A 19,023-nucleotide genomic window follows, 5' to 3' on the forward strand; every position below is an offset into this window, starting at 1 on the left:
CCATGACAGCAAGAGCCATAGTGCCAGTGCCCTGTGGCCTCTGACTCCAGATCTCGGGGACCAGAGCCTCCTCCTCACAGCAAGCGCCTGTGGCTCCCATGACCTGGCCCTGGTCTCTCACTGGACAAGGCGACCCTCCAGCAGCCAGGGCTTGTCCCCACCTTGTCCCCACACTGCTCCCTGCTGTGGGCCAGCCGCCTGCAGGGAACAAGGCCCAGGCCCACAGGCCATGGCTCCGCTGGGTGACAGGAGGGCTTCAGGGGCACAGGGCCCATGAGGAAAGTGTTGGAAACCCCATGTGCAAAACACCCGCAGATGAATGACGGCAGGAGTGGGCGGGACGGGATGGGAGGCGGCAGCCATGGCTCACGGGGACCGCTAGAGAACTCCCCACGAGCCAACAGACCAGGGAGCTCTGCCCAGGCGCCGGTCACAGCTGTGACCCGACTGCGAGCAGGGCTCCCGCCTTTGCTCTGGCCCTGCGAGCATCCCTGTGGCTTCTCCCTGTGCTTGTCTGTGGCGCCTTTCATGGCAGGGTCCCTTGTGGGCAGCATCTCATGGGCCCACAGGCCAGGCTCTACGCCCTGGGCAGTATGCATGGAGGGAGCGGACAGCCGGGGTGCCCATGAATGGGGGAAGCATGTCTGTCAAGCAAACGTCAGAGCAGACGTGAGGGCGTGGGCAATGCCCAGAGAGAGGCAGAGGCTGCCGGCCAGCCCACATGAATGACCTTGTGTGGACCTCAGTCAGGAGAGGAGCCGCAGCACAGGAGCTCAGACACCCCTCAGGTCATCAGCTGGACGGGGCACCATGGAGGGCAGCAGCCCAGAGACCCGCCTGGAGCTCAAGACTGAGGCAGCTCTGCAGAGAAAGTTCTGGAAGTCTGCATGGGGGCCCCCTAACCCAGGCTGGGTGCGGAGGCTCTGCCCTGCAGGGGGAAGCACGTGGAATTAGGGAGAGAGGAACGGGCAGGGAAGAGCAGGGGGAGGCCTGGGAGCTCTCGGTGGCCAGGGCAGCAGCTCCTGCTGGAGGAGGGAGACCAGCCCCCGGGGAAAGGCTGCTCTCGCCCACCCGGAAAGCGTGGGAACAGCCCTAAGATCGGCACCAGCCGCCAGCTCGAAGCCCCAGACACGAATCCTCATAACAGACACGAACAGATGTGTCCCACGGGCTTGTGAGCAGGGGACCGACCCAGCGCCCCCTGCCGTGTCCGACAGCAGGGCCCTGTGGCCGTGCGCCTGCGACAGGAACCATCTGGGCCGCTGGAGCCGTCTCCATCTGGGCCGAGGGGCGGCTCCCGGGCACACGTGTCTGTCAACATGTCCCAGCCGCTACACATATCATGGGTGCATTTCCTAATGGGGAACTACACGTTGCAGAGCACGTCAAGAAACTGAGATGGAGGGGGCGGCTGGGGGCTCAGTGGGTTAGGCCTCGGCCTTCGGCTCAGGTCATGATCCCAGGGTCCTGGGATTGAGCCCCGCATCGGCCCCTCTGCTCAACGGGGAGCCTGCTTCTCCCTCTCTCTCTGTCTGTCTCTCTGCCTACTTGTGATCTCTGTCAAACAGATAAATAAATAAAATCTTTAAAAAAAAAAAAAGGAAAAAACTGAGATGGGGCCAGAGGGTCCAAAGGAACCAAGCAAGCTGGAACGAACTTTCTGGAAACACTAACACGCTGAGAGAGCAACCCCACACGGCGCCGGGAACCCAGACCGGGCGTGGGACAGGACGCGCGAGTGCGCCCCAGCCCCGCCCGCTCCTCACCTGCCGGTAGAACCGCTGGTCGCCCGGAGCCCTGGTTTTGAGAAACTCCTCGCTGTTGAACACCCTGTGCTCGTAATTCAGGTGGTTCTTCACGTCCCTGACAACGAGAGAGAGACGGTCTAAGTGTGGAAGCATCCTTAAATACGGGAGACAGCCATGGCGATTCGGCAACACGGAAAGGACCAAAAGGACACGGTTTGCAAGCCCAGTCCCACGTCCCCGGGAGGGCTGGGTTGGGGCGTGCTCTCTCCTCCAGCTGCTTTGGGACAAGCACGGCTTCCCCTCCCCGGGGACCGTCACCGCCCTCTTCCCCTTCCAGCCCCTCCTTCGTCCTGCAGATGACAAAGAGGACACGAGGGGGCGACCCGGGACAGGCCGACCCTGGGCGCGAACACGTATGATCTGCCGTGGCTAAGTACAGTCTGCACTGGGGTCAGCGAGCCCACGGGCCACATTCCCTGTCAGCTGAGAACCAGCCGCCGAATGACAAAGGCTCCGTCCGGGCCCTGCAGGGCGGCAGCACTGGCGGGAGTGAAGACAGAGGGAGGATGACGGGGACAGATCCTGAGTGCCGCCGCCCGCTGGGGGGCCGAGGGGGCCAGCTTCCTTCCCGCAGTGACCCGATGTCCCCACTCCGGGCCGGCCCCGAGCCGCAGCCGGCATGAGCCCCCACCGGCGGCCTGGGCCCAGAAGGGCGAGGACCTCAGCTGCGTCCGCCCGGGGCGGCAGGGAGGGTCCCGGTACCTGAAGACGCCCACGAGCAGCTGCAGGGCCGCGTGCTGCACCTGGCGGTTGAGGCTCCGCTGCCAGGCCCGACGGCGCGCGCGCCCCTCGTTCAGGTCCGTGCTGGCGCCCAGGTGCGCGAGGTCCAGCTCGTGGTGCAGCCGCAGGCTCTGGATCCTGGGAAGGACAGTGGGACGCTGAGCACCGCACACTGGGACCGCGCTCCTGGGCGGGGAGAACGCGCTCCCAGGGGCACCAACACTCCGGGTGCTGGGAAGGCGCGTTGGGAACTTCTACACCGGGATGGCAAACACCTGTCCCCGGAGCGTCCGGTCCCTGCTCCACACGAACAGCTCATCCGTGCCGAGCCCGCGGGGGCCTCCGCCGTGGCCGCTCCCGTTTCCACCAGAGCCGGATCTGTCCCTGCCCGGCTCCACCCCGCGACAGCACGCACCCCGCACCCCGCACCCCGGGAAGGACAAAGGGCTTCCAGCACAGGCTGCCTCCCTGCCGGGGCTGCCCACCACCGTGCCCTATCTGGGAGGACCGGATGGACCCAAGGGCCTGTGTGTCACAGCTCACGGCCGCCCACTCTCCAGACACCCAGCACTGGTATCCGGCCACCCCGGGTTCCCCGGGCTCCCCAGCCTCCCCAGCACGATCAAGGCTGCAGCTCTGGAAACCATCCAGCAAGCGTCCGGGGTTACTGCAGAAGACACACACCCAATGCCCTTGAGTCCAACCTGTGTTTCCTGAGCGCCCCCAAATGCCAGGTGCCACCTGGGCATGGGCTGCGTGGGGACCACAGACAAAGCTGCAGGGTGGGGCTTACATTCAAGGGGGAAGAAAGAGAAAAGAACAGAGGAGTACACCCCAAATAGGAGCTCAAGGCGGGGGAGGGGAGGATCGGAGACCAGGACAGCCGGAAAAGAGCCCGCTGGTGGCTGGAGGGGGCCTCTCGAGGACCCTAGTCCTGAAAGGTGAGACGCCAGACAGACGGGATGGCCCTGAGCAGGCAGGGAGCGGCCGTGGGGGGGGGGGGGGGGGGGAGGCGGGCTGAGACCAGGTCCGAGTAGCTGGCAGGGCTAGGGCGGGTTGAGGAGCACTCTAGATTCACCCCTGCGTGTGACAAGAAGCTGTTGCTGGGGATGGTGTCCCAGCCCCGCTGACCCCAGCGGACCCGGTCAGGTACCCCCTACTCAGAAGGAACACGAGCTGGCCGTGCACTGGCAGCACAGGGGCGCGGCGGGGAGGGAATCCACACAGAGTCGTGGTGCTGCCTGTGGCCGGGGCCTCCCCGCTGCGTGCTGTGTGCAGGGACAACCCCTCCGCTGGAGGAGAAGGCTGGCCCTCCTACCTGGACGCTCTGCAACACTCTGCCCCAGAGAGCTGGGGCCCCTATCCTGCGCCGGGGAGGTCGGGGGCAGGGAGGACACCGTGAACACAGATGCAGGTGAGGAAGAGGAAGATGGGGGACAGAGAGGGTGAGGAGGAGCGGGGCTCTCGGGGAAGGGTGCTGCTTCCTGTCCCGCTCCACCAAAGGCCCTGTGTGGACACCCCAGCACCCCAGGACCTCAGGGATACTGACCACCGTCGCCTGGAGCGGCCTCGGAGCCTTCCCGAGGCGCCACGACCGCACCCGGGTTAGCTCACGTGGCTGAGGCTGTAGGAGGCACGTCCCACCAGGTGCGGGTCCAGCCAAGCACAGACACAAGCCACCGGGTCTGTCCTCGAATCGGACACCACCACACGGACGAGCACAGGGCCCCCATCCCACGGGGGACGTGCCACCAAAACGCACGCTTGAGAACCACCGGACACCAGGCCCCGCAGCGCCAAATCGTCAGACTCCCAGAGTCGGGGGAAGGCGGCTTCGGCTCACCAAAACGTGAACGGTTACAAATGTCGGCTTCCCCTTGCAGGCTCACACCGGAGACACTCCGCCAGGACACCCTGCTCCACTCCCCTGCACACACCCAGGGGCAGCCAGATGCGGCCCCCCACCCGGGGACTCGTCCTGGCAGACGAATGACAGCTCCTTCCCCGCCCCAGAAGCAGCTCCAGCAAGAAAGTCCTCGAGCCCCACACGACACAGGCCAGAGCCTAACCTGGCACTGCCAGGAAGAGGCCGCGGCTGCCCGATATGGGCCAAGGCGGTAAGAGCACTGATGGGGGTTGACATTAGTCAACCTGACCCTGAACCCAGACAGGATGACGTCTCGCTCACTTGGGTGAGGCGCCCACCTCTGCGCTGTATGGCGTGGTGGCAGCACACAGATCCTGCCCCGTGGGGGCATCATGTGGGTCTGTATACACGTGGCGGGGGGCGAGGGAAGGGAGGGAAGTAGGGAGGGGGAGGGGAGGGAAGAGGGAGGAGGGAGGGGCTAGGGGAAGAGGAGAAGGGGAGGAGGGAGGAGGGAGGGGAGGGAGGAGTAGAAGAGGGAAGGAGGGAGGGGGAGGGGAGGGAAGAGGGAGGAGGGAGGGCCTAGGGGAAGAGGAGAAGGGAAGAAGGGAGGAGGGAGGGGAGGGAGGAGTAGAAGAGGGAAGGAGGGAGGGGAAGGGAACCTCAAAAGTCACAGGCAGACCACAGGGCAGAGAGGGTGGGAGGTCTCCGGGGGACGGGACCATCACCTGACTCAGTGGGGCCATAACTGGTATCTAGACAAGTTCAGAACAAAGACTAATGACTTCCACCTTAAAACATTCACAAATAACTTCCAAACGCTAAAGACAAAAAGCGTGGCTCTGGAAGGTAAGACGGGAAAGACACTCGCAGCCCACAAGCGCAGAAGTGAACAGAGCCGTCCGGGCGCACTCGACCCCCACCTTTACCTCTGAATAAACGTGTGCGCCGCCAGCAGGGGGATGTCAGGGACATCGACCTCCCGGTCATCAGAACACGTGACGCTCCCATTATCCATATTTATCAGAATTAGACCATCAGCTTCCTGCAAGTTTGAGAAAGATCGATTAAGATTCTGCATTTGCAGACGCCTTTGAAAACACAAAAACACACTTTGCATTGCCTACGGCGGCGTCACCGCTGATGAAATCACACACTGCGCCTTCTACTGTCCCACCAAGGAACGCAGGCTTGCCATGAGTCACGTCCACAAGCTAGACTGGATGGAACCCGCCCCAGTCGGAGTCAGGATTCCGGACGGGTCTCTGGCTTTCCCCGGCCCGGGTACAAACACTGCCGGCCACTTCAGGGAGCCTGGAGAGAACATTCCAGGGCTGGGGGTGGGCCGGGCCCCGGGCTCAAGGAGCACACCCTTAGGATTCCTGCACTGTGTACCGGGTTCCTTGTCAAGCCTAATGCGGGACGAGATACACAGACACTGAGTCCCACTCTGGAGCCCGGCGCCCAGCAGCCCCTGGGCGCTCTGACGGCCCCGCTCTGAATGCGTGTCCAGGCAGCACAGGAACCGAGCATACGTCGTCTTCCGGCCCAAACACACGGCTGACAGGCAAGGTGGGCCGTGAGGCCCCTTGTGAACATTCTCGCACACGCGTGCCGCACGACGGCATCTGAGTCCCCGGCCCCACGGAGGAAAACGTCCAAACCCAACACGCTCTCCAGCCTGTGCCTATCCTGAAATCTTCCAGAACACGCAAGTCCCTGAGTGGGCCTCCTTCCGGACTGCGGATGCGAGCTGCCGGATGGACGTGCCCGTGAAGGTTCCTGGGGGAACGGCCTGAAACAAGGTGGTTTTTTCCCTAATGTCTAAAAAAAGACACACATTTTCAACTTGAGAGCACAGCCTTATTTCTTCCTCATTTGCAGGCAGACTGGGAGACGTTTTCCATTCCTTCTACGAGGGCCTGAATGGCCTTTCCACAAAGTCTGTCACTTGGTGAGTCACTGGCTTTGGCAAGAACGTGGCAAGAACCCGGCTCCTCCCCAGGAGCGGCCAGTCTCCACAGGGCCCTGAGGACCTTCCCGGGATTTGCTCTGAAACGCTCCAGGCTCCACGTGACAGCGGGGCGGCAGCGGGTGAGCGCTGAGGACGGGAAGGAAGGCACGTGCGAAGGTGCTCCGGTGTTAGTCGCCGGGGAAACGCACACCAGATCCACAGTGAGACGCCACGTCCCCCTCGCCAGGACGGCCAGGAGGACAGGAACGCACAGCGCGGGGTGGGGGAGGGGGTGGAGAAGGTGCTGGATGGTGAGCGGCTGCCGCCCACGGTAGGCGACAGCACAGGTCCGCACGGGAGCTCGCACGCACAGGACGGCTTGCAGCTGCGCCGGTCACGACAGTCTAAAGTCGAAACAATTCTAATGTCCGTCGACAGATGACGGACAAAGAAACTGTGGCACGTTGGCATGACGTGATCTGATTCAGCAGCGAGAACCACGGCTACGTGGATGGGCGGCGTGGACAAACCTAGAAAACTCTGTGCTGAGCGAAGGCAGCCTCTCAAGGCCAGCCACGGCCCTAAAACCACACGTGTGGGACGGGCAAATCCACGGAGACACGCGTAGGTGGGGGCGGCCGGAGGACCATGTGGGGTGATGCGAAGCATATGGGTCTTCTCGATGGGGCCAAAAACATCCAAAATCCGTCAGCACAACTCTGCCAAGCTACTAAGAGCCTCTGACTTGCACATTTTCCTCAGGCAAACTTTGTGGTATTTTATGTGAATAAAGGTGTTTTCGAAAGCCAAACCCGCTCTGCCTGACATCACAGCATCACAAATCCATAGGAGCTCACCATCTAAATATACGTTATTAGGCACTTACTGTATGCCAAGTGCTTCTGGCTCCTTCGACCTCAGCCATGACAGCGAGGCCGGCACAGTTACTGCTGTTACAGGAGTTTTGATCCCTCCGAGCCTGGGTTCTTGGTCACACACTTCGAGGAATGAAGAGGGAGACCACACGAAGAGGGGCGGGCAGTGGGGCCAGGTTTCTCGAGTGATGGTGCAAAGCTCCCGGAGAGGCGCCTGGGGGGCTCAGTGGGTTAAGCCTCTGTCTTCGGCTCAGGTCATGATCTCAGGGTCCTGGGATCGAGCCCCACATTGGGCTCTCAGCTCAGCAGGGAGCCTGTTTCCTCCTCTCTCTCTGCCTGCCTCTCTGCCTGCTTGTGATCTCTGTTTGTCAAATAAATAAATAAAATCTTAAAAAAAAAAAAAAAGCTCTCTGAGAGCGAGGGGACCCGAGAGGGCTGCCGCTCTGGCATTCAGATTTTAGACTTTTTATAAGCTCTTTTGAGAAACCATCTTGAGGGGTGCCTGGGTGGCTCCGTGGGTTAAAGCCTCTGCCTTTGGCTCAGGTCGTGATCTCAGGGTCCTGGGATCGAGCCCCACGTCGGGCTCTCTGCTCAGCGGGGAGCCTGCTTCCCTCTCTCTCTCTCTCTCTCTCTCTCTCTGCCTGCCTCTCTGCCTACTGTGATCTCTGTCAAAAAAAAAAAAAAAAAAAAGAAACCATCTTGAGCCTCCTGAGCATGGGCACCAGCGAGGGCTCTGACCACACACCCGTCCACCCAGCAGGTTACTGTTCACCTGCTGCTGGTCACATGGGCTGACATCCAGAGACGGTCTCACTTGTGACGGTGACCCGTGTTTCAGGGATAGTGGTGTTGTTTCAGGATGTCTCAAAAACATCACTCCCACGGAGGCTGCTAGACAGGATGCCGCTGTGGTCTCGTCTAAGGTGTCAAGCGGGGTGCCAGTGCGGTTTGGTCTTAGCTGCCCGGCTTTTCTGCTTTCTTGTCGGGGACCCCAGCCCTGACGACCTAAGTGTCCAGTAAGCTCTGCGAGACAACACGGCTGAACGCTCTGGTGCGGGTCTGGTGCGAGTGAAAGGTCACTGCGTGCAGCGAGGCCCACACCCACCGGCACTGTGAGCGACGCGTGGCGTGGACAGGACCTTCCAGCAGGAGGGTCCCCAGCAGTACGGAACCACAGAAGCTCAGCCAAACAGAGAAACACGAGACGGGGGGCGGGGGCGCCGGCCGTGTCAGCGGGTGTGCAGTGGTCCCCGCACGGAGCCCCGTCCAGGAGGACGAGTCATTCAGACTCAAGGAGGCTGAGGCTCAGCAAGGGCTGGCACCTCACTCGAGGCCACAAAAGGAGAAAGCGGCCACAGCCAGGCCAGAGAGCAGGCCCCATCGGCGCTGACGCCCGCGCTCCGCTCGCTGGAGCTGCAGGAAGCCACGGAACCCTGGGAATTTAAGCGGGTGGGCAGGCAACACAGGGTCCCAGCGCCCAGGACCCTACAGCCTTGGACACGCGCAGAGGCACAGGCAGATGGTGCAACTGGCACCCTGTGTGTATTTGTGGCACCAGGGGCACGAGCCCCAGGGACGGGAGGGACCACCATCTCCCCGTGGCCGGAGCACGTGGCCCTCCCTGCGGGACCCTTTTGGAGCCACTTCTCCCGGTCCCCGCAGGGGTCACAAGGATCTGACATTCACCAGTGAACGGTCGAGGTCTAACCTTGCTGACTTCGTCAAAGTGGTCGAGGTGGCAGCCCATGAGGAAGGACGTTGGCGCCATGACGAAGTCCAGCATCTGGCGCGACAGGACGGGCACGAACGTGTGCTGCCACTGCAACGGGTGCAGGTAGGCCAGGAAGCACTCGGCCACCAGCGGCAGCAGAGCCCAGCTGGAGGAGAAGAACACGATCCGCTGCTCCGTGAGGAGGCACGTCAGGATCTGGGGAAACCGACAACACCGTGTGCACGCCTGCGACCATGCTCCGAGCACTGAGCACGCGTGTGAAGCCAGTTCTCACCCGGTTTCCCAGCTCCATGTGCCGAGACGAAAGCCCCTTTCACCCCCCAAAAAGCACTACTTGTCAATGCCGTGCACTGTCCTGAATGGCTGCTTGAAGCCAAAAAGCAGCTATCCCCAGTGCGTGGTGGAACATTCCAGAACGTTCTGGAATGTTCTGGAACACACGTGCCCTGGAATCGCCCTCCAGATGACAGGTGAGATGCCCACTAAGCCAACCAACACACTGTCCCAGGTCCGGAGGGACACATACCTGCAGCACCTTCTCGGGCCTGAAACACAGCAACGGCAAGTGAAGGTCCACGTCGATGACCGGGCTCTCGGGGTCCGCACGGGAGGGAAACACGATCTGCAGCGGCTTCATGTTAAACATCTGTGATGACCAAGTTCCGTAATTAGTTTACAGCCGCTCCTAGGAGAGACCGAGAGACACCGAGACTCTCCGTTTAGGCGCCAAAGGCGTCTGAGTTAGGATACGTGCTGGAAGACTCACACTGTCACCGTGTGTGTCCCAGAACCAAACAGTCTAGACACGCACAACTGCAGAGAGAGGCTCACACGCGGATCCAGTACTGAAGATCTCCTTCAGCCAGTCTTGCCTACGCTCCTAACTCATTAGCAACCTGCCCATCGGTGAAGAGTGACTGACGCCTGGACGTGTGTTCCAGTCAGCACAGGCTCTAACTCAAGCACGGCCAGGTTCATCTTGGCCAGAACGCTCACTGCACGTTACAAATTCTCTTAGTATTTTCAACGTAACTGTCAAAGCCTTAAAGACATGCACTTCAAGCAATCGCAGAGAAGACTTTATTTTTCCAAGTGATAATATTTCAAAATAACACTTCAATTCCCATTTGATATCTGCAAAATGCCCTCTCTGTGTTAAAGGACACAGTGGACGGAGGAGGACGTTAGAGGCCCCTCCGCCAAGGGGCCTTCCAGCTTGATGGCAAGTTCATTCCTGACCATGGATGTCAGCCTTGTGGAGGGTCCCAGCAGCAGCCCCGGAGCTGGGGAGGAGCAGAACTGAGTGTGAGCAGTGCCGGGCTGAAAACACCGGGAGGAGATTAGAATCTGAGGACAGAGAAGGTCCCGCCGGGGAAAGCATGGAAGGAGGACACACGAGAGACACGGAGAGACGCAGAGCCCTCGCTAGAGAAGGTTCCAGAACGAATGGTCACCATCCACACCTCCTCCCGCTCGTGTCACCACTGCTCTGTGTGACTGCTTGTGCAGAGGACAAGGACAGACCACTTTCTGCAAGTGCCCCCTGACGGCAGCGTCTTGTCACCCACTGGTTGTGGCAGCAGGACGCGTCAGAAGCAAGGCGGGTGCGCCTGTGTGGACGGTAGCGAAACAAGGAGGAGCAGAGTTACACGCTCCCAGGGGCGAGGAACTGGGGAAAATGGTGAAGCGTATGTGGAAAACTCCCCTCAATATTTCAAAAAAAACAAACATGTCGACCGGCTTCCCAACTACAGATAAAAACTAAATACAAACGCCAATCATTCTTACCAGGGACGCCAGCGACCTCGCCGCGTGTGAGACCCACACCCTCTGAGCTGGGCTCTGGGGCCCCCCACCTCACAGGGGAAGAGACTGAGGGAGAGACATTTCAGAGAGACGCTCCCCACGCTTCGCTTGCCTGCAGCTCCGCACACACACGGGCTCCCCACCGAGAGCGACACAGGAAGCGAGTCAGGTACGGTGAGAAGGGAAAGGCACGTTTCGCGTGCACACCCAGTAACTTGGCCCGAGCTCTGAAAGCCCGCGAGGTCAGAGCCACTGGTGGGCAGAGAAGCCGCAGAGCGAGCCAGGGCCGTGGGGTGTCCTTCCCGCCCTCGGGCCAGTGGTCCAGGCGCCACCTGCGAACGGGCGCCGCGCCAGGCCGGGCTGAGGCTGGGCGCCGCCTCTTCCGACCCGGACCGGAGATGACCCCACACTTGACTCACAGGAACTGCAGCTCCTGACCTCCAGCTACACGGCCTCGCCACCGAAGTTTGTTTGCAGTGGGCTCTGGAAATTCCTGAACGGGCTCCTGGGTCAGAGGAGAACCTTGGCCTCACGTGTCTCAGAAACAAGGAACAGCCACGGTGGTTCAACACCCCCGAAGATGGGTCAGGGCCCCGTCTCAGCCTCAGAGCCGGTGAGGCCACAAGGGGAGGGTCACAGCAGCAGGCCTGAGCCGGGCTCAGCTCGTTCAGACAGACGCGCAAGAAGCGAGAGGCAGGCCCCGCTCTGAGAACACGACAGGCTAACACTAAAACACAACCCATCTGTTCTTTCTTCTGCTCCACAACTGTGGGAGCAGTAAGGGCAGGGCGGGTGTGTAACAGTGCCACACATGCAGCTCGGCAGGGTCCCCTTCCTCACGCAGCTCGGAGGCCAACAGAGAAGAGGGACGTGGAGCAAACACGTGCGTGAGCCCCAACTGCAGACAGGGCTGGGCTCCGCGGGAAGGGGGCGGGGCATGGAGATGGGGTGGGAGGTCACAGAGGCTGTCACGAAGAACCTGACTTCCAGGAACAGCATGTGCAAGGGCCCTGGGGCAGCACCCATGAGGGACGGAGGGACACCCAGTGTGGCTGGACAACAGTGGGCAAGGGGGTGAGGACACAGACAGAGGAGGACAGTGATGACACAGGGGCCAGAGAGGTAGAACTGGCTGTAGGTACACAGCAAGAAGCCATTTGGGGTTTTAAGCATAAAAGGAGAGTCCAACGGAGAGATGTTAACAGTCTCTGCAGCCACTGTGCGAAGCATGAACTGAACGAAGGGTGAAGAATGGACGTGGACCGACCTGCGGCCCCCCGGGTCACACAGATGGAGAAGCCTGTGGCCCTGCACTGGCGGGGGGGGGGGGTTGGCCAACCAGAGGCAAACGCCAGGGGCTGGCCCGTCAGGGGTGAGCGATGGAGGGAACGCAGGGGTGAAGAGAAGAGGCAAGAGAAGAGGCATCCAGAACGACTCCCAGGAAGCTTTCTACGAGGTAGCGAAAGTCGGAGAACCACGTATGACTCAATCCAAGATTCCGAGGGGCCAAGATTGGTACGGGTTCGAGCCTCACTCATGCTTGAAGGCAGAACCTAATACAGACGGCCAACCCTCAGCCTGTCCTGAACTTGGTCTTGTTCCCTGCTTCGCTGGTCCTCAGGGAACACTTGTTAAGTGAATTGAGCAAGAAGGGAAACCCTGATGACTTCACTGAACCATAAAAAAATACCAATTATCCACATAATAAAGATGAGGGCCTTGCACAAAACACGTCCCCCAAAAATGTCCCTACATAGGATTCTGGGAGTGGAACCAAGGTACACAGGCAACCTGCTCTGTCTCTGGGCCTGGAAAGCATCAGGCAGGATTCCCCCCGACCCCACACACTGTAGGGTGATACTAAAAATACAATTTAAGTTCATAATCCCATGTCTCCTGCAAAAGAAAATAAAGCTTTCCAACTGTGAATAACCGTATGTAGGGAACGGAGATCTCCCTGTCTCATCTCCCAGAAGGGACTGAGCAGAACAGGGTCGACATTTACAATCTGCGTCGAGACACTAATTTGGTGGGCGCCTCTCGGAGAACGAGGAAGCACCTGGTGGTTGCATCAGTCTGGAAACTGCTGAGCCAGACAGGTGTCATCACAGCCCAGCTGTCTGGCCCGTTACTCAGCAAAGGGGGAACGTGGGCTGTCTTTGTCCACAGCTCTCCTTAGCCCAAAACCCTCACGTAGAGCCAACCACGTTTCAGGACGAGCACGCCAGGGAAACCCAGATCCCCGGGACGCTTGGCCAGTCATTCAACAACACAGTGGCACTGGGAAAAACCAAAAAATAAGCCGGGTACTTTTCGTGAATCACCGTGGACAGGAGAAAACATGAGTCAATGTCATACCCAATATCCCAGACAAATAAACCAAAGGGAAATTTGTAATTTAAGTAAATTCTGTATGTTTTCTGCAAGTAATGCACCTGTGTGTTAAGCACTAAGGGGGCCATCACCAGCTCCACACCATGTATCGTGGGCCACCGGGCAAACTCATCTTTAGAAACTGTGTAATCAGATGATTCTGTAAGGAACCCAAGAAGCCTAATTTAAACACACCAGAACGTAAGAAATAGTTTAAAACATTAAAACCACCGTCGTCATATGACTTGAGCTATTCGCAAAGAAAAGACAAAATTCCAGATTTAATTACCAAATGAAGGGGTCCAGGCGGCGGGCTAGGTATTAAAGACAGTTTTGCAGCAAAATCTTTTATGTGATTGTCAACTTCAAAATCTTTACAGAGCTTCAGATGAGTCAATAAACTAAAAGAAAAAAAAATCAAATCACAAAATAAGTATGAGCCTCCAATTTCATCAGAGCATTTCTAATCTGTGCTCATGTGTCTGCCAGCAGCTCTGGGGCCGTCGGGCAATGGGGGACAACCCTGGACATGAGACGGCAGGGCATGGTCGCCCAGGGTCAGGGAGGGGGACCTGCCTGCAGAGGGGGTACAGGGAGAGTGGGGTGTTGGGGGGTGGGGTCCGGCCATGTTCTGCTTCTTGCTGTGGGTGCTGGTTACGCAGCAGGAATTTGTGCAATTTTCTGCCTGGGTCCTATTTCAGCAGCGAGTAAACATCTCAAAAGCAAGTGCTTGACCATGTTTGTTTCCCAAACGCATTCTAACTTTTGAAGTATGGTTGGCCCTTGACCAATGTGAGGGGTTAAGGGCACCCACCCCCCCCCACGCCGCTGAAAACCTGCGTAGAACTTCTCACCCCATCGAAAAGCTGAACTACTAATGGCTCACTGCTGACCAGAAGCCTGACCCCTGACCCAGCCAATGAACAGGCGGTCGTGTATTATATGCATTATATGCTGTGTTCTTACAGTAAAGTCAGCTGCAGAAAAGAAAACGATTTTAAGAAAATTTTAAGGAACAGAAAATACATTTACAGGGCTGTACTATATTTGTCAAAAAAAAATCCGGTGTATGCGCACGCACACAGTTCAAGCCGTGTTGTTCAAGGCAGCGCGGTCACTGACCAAATCGCACAGTGGACCAGCAGGTGCCTGGGGGCAGAGCGGCTGGGAAGCGACCACGGGGCATGAGGGGACTTTGGTGCGGGGTGGAAATGTTCTCTGTGTTAACGGCGGTAGTGGTGACACAGTGTCTACACTTGGAAAATTTCAGCCAACTGTGCTGGCGAACACCCTGCCTTGGTGCCCTGGGCCGGACCCCAGCCTCGCCCCCCACGCATGCCCACAAGCCACGTGCTAATGCTCTTCCTTTAAGTAACAAATCATAGCTCTTCCTGGAGTCAGTGTCAGGATTTGGAGATAATTCAATAGTCCTTCTGTATGTTATTTATCGTAAAAGAATAGTATTGATTTAAAAAAAAAAATCCAGGGGCGCCTGGGTGGCTCAGTGGGTTAAGCCGCTGCCTTCGGCTCGGGTCATGATTTCAGGGTCCTGGGATTGAGCCCCACATCGGGCTCTGCTCAGCGGGGAGCCTGCTTCCTCCTCTCTCTCTGTCTGCCTCTCTGCCTGCTTGTGATCTCTCTGTCAAATGAATAAATAAAATCTTTAAAAAAAAAACAAAAACAAAAGAACAAAGACTCCATACTCCAGTTCTGCACACACCGCTAAGCATCCTCTCCCAACGTCTGTCCACAGAGGCACAGTTTACATGCTACCATGATAGCAGAAAAACACTTTAAAAACCTATGAATCTACATTTATAAACCGCCTTTTGGATTTCTGTCATTTGTTTTTTCTGCTTTCTAGTTCCCGTCCCGTGGCAACAACCATGGAGAGAGAGAAAACTTGAGAAGCAGGGAAAGCAAACGCGTTTTTCAAGTTACACACTCATGTGCATGAATGTCTAGCAGGACGGCACTTGCTGCCAGGGGCATGAGAACGACCCCGTGGAGGAACAGGTGCTGTCGTCCTCAGAAGGCGGGCGCTGTGCGGCCCAAACCTGTTCTGTTCGAGGAAGGTGGGATCACCGGCCCCGCCTCCCAGAAGGGGAAACTGCGATGGGCGGACGCGCCCCCCACCCTCTGGAGCTGAAGATGAAGGGTTAACTAAAGAAACGGGGACCCTGTCCTAACTTCTCATCCCATCACTGCCCACGCCATGCCCACGCGCACACACTCAACTCACGCCGCCCCGGCGGGAGACCGAGCGAGCGCTCTGTTCTACGAGGCGTTTCGTGTCGGGCAGTAAGACGCAGGCTAGACCCACGCCCTGTGCGGAGACAAGCCGCACTTCGAAAACTGAAACATGAAGGCGCTGGCACTTGAGCTCCGAAGATCGTGAGCTCGGCCGGGAAGGATTCCTGCTCGTCCCTCCGACCACAGGCAGAGAACCAAAATGACTATCTTTCTAGAAGTCTGTGACTTGCCAGGGGTGACGGGTGGGTCTTACGACACGAAGGCCAGCCTCCGCGGACCGCCCTGTCTTTCACAAAACCGCCGTGAATTCCAAGACTAGAACTTGGAGAGAATGAAAACCAGGCGGCCAGGGCGCGTGTGGCCAGGGGCTGGACCGTGTCTGCGGCCACCGTCGTCCACCGACCACGGGCAATGAGCGCGATGCTCTCCGGAGCCGTCACAACCTCTCTAGGTCCTCAGGCCTCCTACTCGGTGTCGGCATGAATGTAAAGATGCCACCAAGGGAGGTGATTCGTCAACTGCCCGTGAACTGCCAGGCCTGACGGGGACAGCCTCCTGTCTCAGCCAGAAGAGCCATCTCTCATGCACGTCTTTTTGAAAAACCAAATATCAAATCGTCCGCACTAATTACTCCCCACAGCTTGGCTTCGCCCTCCCTTGTCTGGCCGAGCGCCCCACACGTTACCACCTCCAGAAGCCTCTGGGCCTTCACGGAGCCACACCAGAGCCCGCCTGCCACCCACCAGCCCGGGGGACGGCCTCGCAGACACGCGGGCCGTGCGGCTCACCAGGACAGGCAGTCCTTGAGGGCGTTGTAATAGGGCAGCTTGGAGACCACGCACACGGCGAAGGGGACAAAGCAGCCAGCCATGCCCGCCGTCAGCCAGGACGGCTCCCAGTGCGCCTTGCCGTTGTAGAAACACGACTCGTCCTGCAGAGAAAACCACAGGCCCGTGTCACTTCCCGACCTGGCCGCTCCCGGCTTCTATCATGAGCGAGAGGGCAGGGGCCTGGACAGCACCCAGCTCCCCCACCGCCCGGCCCGCCCTCCCTCCGTAGTCCCAGTCAGTGTGGATGGTACCCTCGCCATGTCACTGGGAGCCCCAGTCACAGCAGACAGGCTCCCAGTGTCACTGGGAGTCCCAGTCAGAGAGGACAGGCCCCCTGTGTCACTGGGAGTCCCAGTCCACACAGGACACCCCCCTCCCCGCTCCCGGTGCCTGCTGTCCGCAGTTCATGACATACTGAGGTGGCAGAGGCGGTGAGACCCACCCCGCCTGGGGGGAAGGGACCCACAGTGAGAACAGTGACACAGAACTGAACGCGGGCTCTGCTCTCGAAGGAAAAACGCTGTAGCGCCGAGCGTTTGTGTGTGTGCTGGGGCAGGGGTGAGGGTCTCAGCTGGGGGGTCTCAGCTGGAGAAAGTATCCGGCGCCGGGATTCCAGAGGCACAGACCACCGCGGAGCTTACGAGTGGCATGTCACGGGGGGCCACATTCCGGCCCCCATGGAGGGTAGTTTGGGGTGTCAGTAGAGATGGCGAGTGTGACAACAGCTTCACCTGGGGCTGGTGCGGACGTGAGGGTCTTGCGAGACGGGTGCTGGCAGAGCCCAGCAAGCAGCAGGCGCGTCGTTCGTCTGCCACCGACATCGAACCGACGCCTACTGCCCACACGTCAGAGCGCTGGGGGCCCCGGGCAAGTCACCCCCCACCCCGTGCGACTGCTCACGTCCTCATCTGGAGAGCGGGGTCGGTTCACTGTGGTGTGGATTAAATGAGAGCAGGAGGGTCGTGCCTGGAGCGGGCGGCCGGCACAGGAGGACCACAGCGCCGTCTGCGCTCCGGGAGGGGCCGCGCGCAAGGCGGGGCGTGGGTGGTCCCTGGACCCACGGGGAGGGTGGGGAGGCCGGCACGTAGGGCCCGGGGAACACCCCGAAACCATGCTGGTGCTGAGAGGACAGGCGAGCGGACAGGTGAGCACCCCAAAAGCCAGGCGTAGGGGAAGTCACGGGTAAAGCTGAGGGCAGTGACCTTTTTCAAATGCATAATAAAAATAACATGTACTTCTCATAGCAATCACTTCACAGACGAGCACCTTCCTGAACGACCCAGCCTCCCGTCCTGTGTCCGCTGGAAACACTACCAGGGAGGGGCAAGAACTCAGGCCCTCTCGTCTCCCACCCCTACCTGACCCGGGCAGGCAGGCAGGCGGGCCTGCTGTCAATGTCATGGCTGCAACAGCCCACACACACGGCCATGAGGGGTGGCCTCCCCGTGCTGCCCGCCACCTGCCCCGGGGACGCCCGGTCTAAACACTGAGGTTGTGCACTCAGACCCAGCAGGATGCGGGGCTCCCCCGTGTTTCTGACGCACACCAGGTGTGTCCATGCCACTCCACGGGCAGGAAGGGACAGAGCCCATCGAGTTGTGTCTTGTGCCCCCGACACTTAGGGATAGCTCTCCCACCGCAGCTGCCCCCGCCTCTGACGGCAGAGAGGGGAGGAAAATCCAGGCGGCCACCTCCCCTCAGTGTGGACTCCTGGACTTCCTGGATGAAGCAGTGGGGCCCCTTCTGCTCCCGAAAACCCTCGGACACAGGCAGCGGGTCACGCCGCCTCTTCAGGTGCATGGTGGCCCCCATAAGCTCCCGAGAGGCCGGCCGGGTCACACAAGTGGCCCTGCTGGGCAGGGGAGGCCCAAAGCCGTCACCCTGAGCAAAAGAACCCGAGTGGCCCTCGGTGGTTGCGTGGGAAACCAGCCGCGGCTCACACACACCGGCAGTAGGACTCGGCCGTGAGGACAGAGGCGCTGCGGCCCCAGCATGGACAAACTCTGAACCCGTCCACTGAGCGGGAGCCAGACACAGAGGCCACGTGCAGCCCGAGTCCACCAACACCAGGTGTCCGGAGCAGGCAAACCCGTGGAGGCAGGAGGGGGGCCGAGGGAGGGACTTCCACGGAGACAAACATCTTTTGGGATGAGACGCGGGAGGGGTTCCCAGCAGCAGGAGCGCACTTAGCACCACGGACCCACACCCACTAGAGTGGTCGCGGGGGTGGTGGCTTGGGGTGTGTATTTTGGCAAAAATAAAAACCACCCCGGCCTGACTTCCGAGGGAATTCGTGTCAGTCACATACGCGCAGGGGCCGATAGTACTGGACAACCGCGCCATACGTTCTGTTCCCACAGACGTCGGTCAGCACCAGGAAGTGGACACAGTCCTCCTTCGGCTCCGAGGCCACGTACATACCCCCTGTGGATGAGGAAAGGAGAGGAAATCTCGTCACGACCCCGCAGCAACCACCTCTGAGCCTGGGCTGCCCACGAGCCCACTTCTCGGCCTACAGAGCCTGGCCTCACCCTGCCAGCTGTGGCACCTGGGGGCGGTCGGGCCACTGGCCAGCCACCACCCCCTGTCCCTCCGCAGGGCCCATTTCTCGGCCACCCTCTGTGCTCTGCAAGATCTAGAGAAGGAGCACGAGGACAACCTCAGACAAACCCCTTGGGGTGCGCCTGGGGGAGGCGAACGTGTCTGAGCACAGCGGGCACGGGGCTGTCCTCGCTCTTCCTGGGTTGTAATCCCTGAGACCAGGAGACAGCAGCCATTCCCGACAGAACCTTCCGGACAGGAGATGAA

At 59.6% G+C, this 19,023-nt stretch overlaps 1 protein-coding gene across 3 annotated transcripts in view; it reads right to left on the minus strand.

Moving 5' to 3' along the window:
* Window positions 1–19,023, minus strand: part of DENND3 (DENN domain containing 3) — a 48,595-nt gene that overhangs the window by 22,720 nt on the left and 6,852 nt on the right. For all 3 annotated transcript variants that reach the window (XM_032873465.1, XM_032873466.1, XM_032873464.1), the window contains exons 3-10: window positions 18,524–18,639; window positions 16,174–16,316; window positions 13,422–13,533; window positions 9,480–9,599; window positions 8,930–9,148; window positions 5,322–5,437; window positions 2,511–2,666; window positions 1,767–1,863 (exon numbers count right to left, since the gene is read on the minus strand). In XM_032873465.1, coding sequence (XP_032729356.1) covers window positions 1,767–1,863; window positions 2,511–2,666; window positions 5,322–5,437; window positions 8,930–9,148; window positions 9,480–9,599; window positions 13,422–13,533; window positions 16,174–16,316; window positions 18,524–18,639 — 1,079 coding nt within the window. The remainder of the gene's footprint in view (window positions 1–1,766; window positions 1,864–2,510; window positions 2,667–5,321; window positions 5,438–8,929; window positions 9,149–9,479; window positions 9,600–13,421; window positions 13,534–16,173; window positions 16,317–18,523; window positions 18,640–19,023) is intronic.

Source organism: Lontra canadensis, unplaced genomic scaffold, assembly GCF_010015895.1.
Source record: "Lontra canadensis isolate GAN:19392208 unplaced genomic scaffold, GSC_riverotter_1.0 scaffold49, whole genome shotgun sequence".
Lineage (NCBI taxonomy): Eukaryota > Metazoa > Chordata > Mammalia > Carnivora > Mustelidae > Lontra > Lontra canadensis.